Raw genomic sequence first — 7,157 nt, 5'->3', positions numbered from 1 at the left:
ATAAGCAAAGGCTAATCACCCAAAGAGAGGGCCTTCATTCCTTGCATCTAAAATCTATGGATTTGGATGGAAGAATAGGTTTCTCCAAGTTCCCAAAATTGAGAACCTCTAAGTCTCCACACCAAGGAGAGATTGGAGAATGAATGAGTGACCTTGGAGTAGTGGGATTGCTAGATCCACCCTCCAAGGGGGCCGGCCTCCTAGAGAGAAAATGAGAGACAAGTTCTCACCAATTTTCTCTAAAAGAAACCCTTAATAAATTTTAGGCTATAAAGTTCTTTATATAGTCACTTCAAATAAGTGACCTAAAGAACCAAAAGGCCATTCTCTCTAACATGGCCGGCCATAAGGGTTTTATTGGGCTTTTGGGCCTTTGTGAATTAAGTTGTCATACAACTTAAGTCAATGGGCTTGACGTTTGAAGCCCATTGGGCCTTGAGGCCCAAAACTAATCCGTGGTCTTTTAACGAACTTTATTCGTTTGATTAATTAACATATTAATTAATCCTTGCCATAAATAATTAAACCATTTAATTATTCTTACTCATCTCCATTGTTTCTTCAATCTTCACCTTACACGGTGTACGATCCATTAGGTTCCTTTTAGTGAAGCAGTGAGCGATTAAAACCATTTCACATCGATTGTGAATTGAAACTTACTTTCAATTCTCCCTTTAGTGATTACACACATTTAGGGCTTCCACAAACCATGAGTGACACCTAGCAGCATATCATGGTTACCCAAGCTAATCAGAAGAGGTGGAGAACCTATTCAGTTTAGGATTACAAATGCAATACTACCTTTCTCTAATACAATACTCTTGACCACATTGTTTGGTTTGATAGTTTATTTATTCATGTCCACTATCCAATGTGATTCGTGTGCTTATATGATTACCTTGAATGTGATTTGGAACGACTTCCTAAATCTCATTCATACTCTGGTCAGAGGTTCTAAATCATATCATAGAGTATTCTCCCTCAAACGATTTGAAGGTTAGAGATCCCTTGTTGCGCATTCACTTGCCTCCATAGCTAAGTGGCTTAACCCCAACTATGCCGTGGACACCCTCCTGATGGAGTGCCTTTGACATAATCAAAGATCAAGGACTTAACCACAAGACAACTATGATGCCTCAGGTCAAAGGACTACTTTGCATTATCCCAACCATGAGTTCTCATGTGACATGAATATGAGAACTCTTCGTTGATCGTGTTCAGTGTACTCATTCTCTATTGAGCACCTACGTACTTGTCTTGATGTCGCACACACCAATGACTCGAGACTAGTCACTCTCCCTGAGAGAAGACACAGCACGTACTGATCTTAACGGACTGTCAATGCCCAATTGGCAATCCTATGATCAGGAACGTTTAGGATGTGTCTACGAAAGAATTGTCTCATGAATCTAACTTTTTTAGATCGCATTCTCCCAATCACAAATTCCTTGGACTTATCGTTTAAGCGTATAACATTTATATGAGACGGCTCAAACAATAATATTTGCCCTTTATATTTAAACTAGATTAGTTTAACATGTGAAATGTCCGTAAAGTATCATCATATGATTGGCTTTAGGGCACATTTCCAATAGGTTGAGTATGAGAGAAACCCAAATCACCAAGGAGACCTTTAAGCCAAATTAGTTCACAGGCAGTGGATGCCATGGCACGATACTCAGCCTCTGCGCAGCCACAACACTTTGTTTCTTGCTTTTCCAAGTGACCAGATTGCCACCAACAAATGTGCAAAAACCTGTGGTTGATTTGCGATCAATAGAGTTGCATGCCCAATCTGCATCAGTGTAGCCGATGATTGTTGTATGATTGTTCTTCTTCATCAAGATGCCCCTACCAACTGAACCTTTGAGATAACAAAGAATGCGATATACAATCTTCAAGTGAGTTGTAGTTGGGGAATGCATGAATTGACTAACAATGCTCACTGCATACGAGATGTCAAGTCTTGTAATGGTAAGATAAATAAGCTTGCCAACCATTCGTTGATAATAGCTCAAATTTGTGAGTGGCTCTCCTTGAATGTCTAGTTTAAGATTGGTGTCCAGTGGGGTGTGAACTGGTTTACATGGTGACATTTCAGCTTCTTGCAGGAGATTAAGAGCATACTTTCGTTGGTTTAGGAATAAACCTTTGCTAGAACGAGCCAGTTCAATGCCCAGAAAATACTTGAGAATACCAAGATCTTTGAGAGCAAATTTGTTACGAAGATACTGCTTAAGGGAGTGAATCTCAGATAGGTTGTCACCGGTCATGATAAGATCATCAACGTAGATGAGTACAACAAGTTTTCCAGTGGAACCATTTCGAATGAAGAGAGATGAATCAACATTACTCCGTCAAAAACCAATATTTTCCAGCACCGAGCTGAGTTTGGCATACCACGCTCGAGGAGATTGCTTAAGGCCATAGATGGACTTATGTAATTTGCATACCATATCTTTGTCACCTGCTTGTGAGTGGCCTAGTGGAAGTTTCATATAAACTTCTTCTTCGAGATCACGATGTAAGAAGGCATTCTTGACGTCCATTTGAAAAAGAGGCCATGCAAAATTGATTGCGACTGATAAGAGGACTCGGACAGTGTTCATTTTTGCCACAGGGGCAAAAGTCTCCTTATAATCAACTCCATAAGTTTGTGTGAATCCACGAGCAACTAGATGAGCTTTATGCCTCTCAATAGTTCCATTAGACTTGAACTTATTTTTGTATATCCACCGACTCCCCACAGCCTTCTTTCCCTTAGGAAGTTTGACCACCGTCCATGTGTGATTATTATAGAGAGCCTGAAGTTCTTCTTCCATTGCCTTTCTCCATTCGTCATGAAGGTTTGCCTCATCAAAGGTCTGGGGCTCATGAGCATTGGTGATTGCCATTAAGAAGGCTGCATGATTAGACGAAAACTTGTCATAGTCAAGAACACTTGTCAACAGGTACTTGGCATTATAGGTCACATAATCATGCAATCTAAGTGGGGGGTTTCTTTGTCGTGAAGGATTCCGATGAGCTTGATTGGCAGGTTGTGGAGTTGGTGCCATTATTGAGGAGGTGGTATCATTTGGACTGGGCGAATGTTCAAGTGCCAAAGATGTTTCCTGCTCATCAAGTTCCTCCTGAACAATAGGAGCTACTTGGCTTGGAAGAGGTTCTAAGACATCATGCTCAATAGGACCCAAGTGAGGCATGGGAAAAAGATCCATCAAGTGCTCCCCTTGACTAGAATAGTTAGTTAGCCAAGCGAAGTAGGGCATGTTTTCCTCAAACTTTACGTCTCTTGATATCACCATTTTTGTTGTTGTTGGATTGTAACATCTATAACCCTTTTGAGTGAATACCCCAGAAACACACACTTTGTAGCCTTCGGATCCAACTTGTCGTGATGAGGTGTTTGAACATGAACAAAACATGTGCAACCAAATACTCTCAAGTGTGATAGATTTAGAGATTTTCCTTTCAAAACTTCATGAGGTGATTTGAAATTCAAAACTCTACTTGGTAACCTATTAATGAGATAGGCTGGAGTAAGCACTTCTTAGGACCAAAACTTCTTTGGTACATTCATGTGAAACATAAAAGCCCTAGTTTTCTCAAGAATGTCCCTATTTTTTCTTTCGGCAATCCCATTTTATTAAGGTGTTCCAACACAACTTGTTTGATGTAGTATACCTTGTGTGCTCAAATAGTGTGACATCTTATTGGACATATATTCAGTGTCGTTATCTGATCTTAAGATATGAATTTTTGACGAAAATTTAGTGACAAGTTTGTGAAAATCTTGAAAAACATCCATAACTTCACTCTTAAATTTCAAAAGGTACAACCAAGTGATCCTTGTGAAATCATCCACAAAGGTTACAAAATATTTGTATCCATCAAAGGACTTTAAAACTGGCCGCCAAATATCAGAATGCACGAATTCAAAATGACTACTAGCCCTAGACATTGAAGAAGAAAAAGGTAACCTAGCAAACTTAGACAAGTGACAAACATCACATTGGTTGACATTTTTGCATAGGTTTGGAAACAATGAGGTCAAGACCTTCTCAGAGGGGTGTGCTAATCGTTGGTGCCACAAAATTTGTTCTTGAGCTTGGCTTGTACTGACTTGAAAAACTTTTGGTACTTGGATTTCCCTGGACACATAATAGAGACCATTTAAATAAAAACCTTCACCAATCTTCTTCTTGGAGACTAAATCCTGAAACACAACATTGCAGGGAGAAAAAATGGCAAGACATTTGAGTGAGTTTGTGAGTTGTCCAACATATAAAAGTTGGAAAGGAAATGAAAGGACATAGAAAGCATTTGACTCAACATTATTGGACATCAAGTTTATTTTCCCTTTTCCTAGAACTAAAGCCCCCTTACAATTGGCAACTGACACATGAGAGGGTGCGGATATTGTTTCAAAATTATGTAGGTTTGTAACCTTATTCGTCATGTGATTAGAAGCACCTGAATCTACAATCCAATAATCATGTGCACTACTAACTGAGAGGGCAGTTGAAAAATATTTCAAAATACCTGGGATGTCTTCAGAGGCAATGTTTTTATTTTCAGCTAGAAACCTTGCGAAATGCCCAAGTAGAGTTTTTTGATTTGAGGAACCTTCTTCACCATCTCTGACTCCTTGTTTCTTGTGAAGGAAGGTGACAAACTCATTGATTAAAGTTACAGGATTGGCATTGAATTTTGACATCTCATCTGGGGTGACAGAAGCTACAAGATCAGAGGTTGCGAGGTTAGCTTTATGAGATGATCCATAAGCAGCCTTTAAGGGAGCCTTGTGATCTATCAAGAATTTAGGTTTTAATTCTGGATGAAGGATCCAGCACCTATCCCTTGAGTGACCACCATTATTACAGTGGCTGCACTTCAGATCCCTTTGCTTTCCTTTGTAACTCATTTCCTCAATAGACTTAGAATTTGAAGCATAAGCCTTAGTTTCAGGTAGGTTACTTTTCACCTCCATGTTCATCACCTTTCTACGAACTTCCTCCCTTTGAGTACTAGCACAAATGCTTGAAAAAGAAGGAAGATTCACGTTCATGAGAATGTGACTTCGAAGATCCTCCAAGTCTGAACTTAAGCTTGCCAATAGTTGGAATATTTTGTCTTCCTCGGCTCGTTTCAACAGCACTTCAGCGTCGATGGTGTGAGGGTGATAGACATTGAGTTCATTCCACATCGTTGTTAGCATTCCAATATGGTGTACAAATGATTTCCCTTCCTGTTGCAACCCAGCAATGTCTTTCTTGAGTTGGAAAACCCGAGCAACATCATTCTGGTTTCCATACATCTCTTTAAGATTTTTCCAAAGATGCATGGAAGATTCGGCATAATTGAAGATCTCAGCAATCTTTCGTTCCATAGAGTTAAGCAACCATGACATAACAAGCTAATCTTTGTAGAGCCATGCGTCATACGTTGGTGAGTAGACTTCAGGAATAAGAATAGCTCCATTGACATAGCCGAGTTTCGATCGTCCTCCCAGAGCAAGTGTTACAGCTCTTTCCCGTGGAAGATAATTAAATTCATTTAATAACACTGAACTCAGACATTGGTTTGGGTTTACATCAACATCGGACAAGATGGAAGACAGAGAAGCATGGGAGCTTTCTGCCTCCAGAATAACTGGACTCTCTTCAGCCATTGTAAAAGGTTGATAAAGAGTTTTAACACACAAGGATATACAGAGACAGACCTGTTAGGGTTACTGCTCTAATACCATGTTGTAATTTGAAGGTTTTTGTATATTATGAATTGTGAAAAAGTATAAGAGAAATGGTTACACTATATAGGCAAGGTAGAAGACAACCTTCTGACCTCCCATAACACACGCCTAAAACTACTTTAACTTTATAGCTAAGAAAGATCTTTTGAATTAAGGACACAATCTGTTAGATATCCCTTGAATTAAGGACACAAGACAACAACCTTCTTACACTCCTTAGCTGATGTAAACAGCCAACCTACTTACACTCCTTCCAATAACTTTAACTTTACAGCTAAGAGATAACTCCTTCCAATAGGTTTTGTAACCACCCTCCTAGGACGTTCCTTGGCAATAGAATATTAATTAGATGATGCCCCTTTAGACTTTAATTCTATGTGAGACTCCTCAGATGATCCTTCATCATTGCTAGTCCCAAGGCACAAGGCAACCGCTAACACTGAGATATCCAGTTTTCGGGGAAAATACCAAATTCTCCAGGGATGAACCATCCAAGCCGTGTCAAAAATAATACAATGACAACTTGATGCAAGAAAGAAAAAAGAATCGACTATGCAATTGAAATATTGTCATAATAAGCGATGTACTAGGCAAAAAAAAAATCAAAAATGTTATTGGACAAAAAGCTCAAAGCGGAAAATAGGCAAAAGAAAAGGAAAGAAGCCAAAGACATAAAGGAAATGAAATTACCAGAAACTTTACAAGATGATAAGAAGAAAAGCAACCCCTAGAAACAGGCTGCTGATCTTTTAAATCAAGAACGGCATTTTCATTAAGAAAAATCATCTTCTGCTGACAGTCAGATGCAACTCAATTGTTTGAATACTTGTTCATATCCAATTTTCAGTTTTAGTTTGCTTTTTGGTAAAAGTATGAAGGAAAAAAGCACATAAAAACTTCACTCGCTGAAAAAAAGTACTCATTAATTTATCTTACACGAAGCAGTAATGCGATATGGAAAGTTCGAGGATTAAAAAAAAAAACCCACTGTTGGAACAAAAAGCTTTGAATCTGGTCAGCTAGTTTCCGAACAAGTGCTCTGGTTAGTAAACTAGGGACAATTATGGAGTATAAGTGGAAAATTAAAATAAGGACAATCAAGAAACTATAGATGATATTCTTACAAAGGCAGCTAACATTCTGAAGAAATATCAAGAAAATAAGCAAACTTCTATTCTATTGGCGGCTAAAATTGGTGGAATATATTGGTGGTACCAGAGATGGCACAGCCTGCTGACCTTACAGCTGGATACTGCAACAGTTGCTCTTAGAGATGGTTATGATCCCGTCGCTTCAATTTTGTCTCGTCATGGAGCTGCTTTGCATGTTTCGTAAGATTCTAAGTCATAAGGTTCTGACTGGAATTTTGTTCATTGTCCAAACTGATACTTAGGGTTTCTTAGAC

General features: G+C 38.9%; 1 protein-coding gene across 1 annotated transcript; it reads right to left on the bottom strand.

Moving 5' to 3' along the window:
* Window positions 1–1,643: 1,643 nt before the first annotated feature.
* On the bottom strand, window positions 1,644–2,273 carry LOC139194672 (uncharacterized mitochondrial protein AtMg00810-like). The gene has a single exon (XM_070819571.1). The coding sequence runs from the start codon at window positions 2,271–2,273 to the stop codon at window positions 1,644–1,646; it is 630 nt and encodes a 209-aa protein (XP_070675672.1).
* Window positions 2,274–7,157: the final 4,884 nt, after the last annotated feature.

This window comes from Malus domestica, chromosome 03, assembly GCF_042453785.1.
Source record: "Malus domestica chromosome 03, GDT2T_hap1".
Lineage (NCBI taxonomy): Eukaryota > Viridiplantae > Streptophyta > Magnoliopsida > Rosales > Rosaceae > Malus > Malus domestica.
Note: the sequence above shows the minus strand (reverse complement) of the source record. Positions and strands in the feature narration are given on the sequence as shown.

What these genes read in the sequence shown, in the direction of transcription:
- LOC139194672 (XM_070819571.1), bottom strand. Translation starts at nt 2,273, where the DNA reads ATGACCGGTGACAACCTATCTGAGATTCACTCCCTTAAGCAGTATCTT.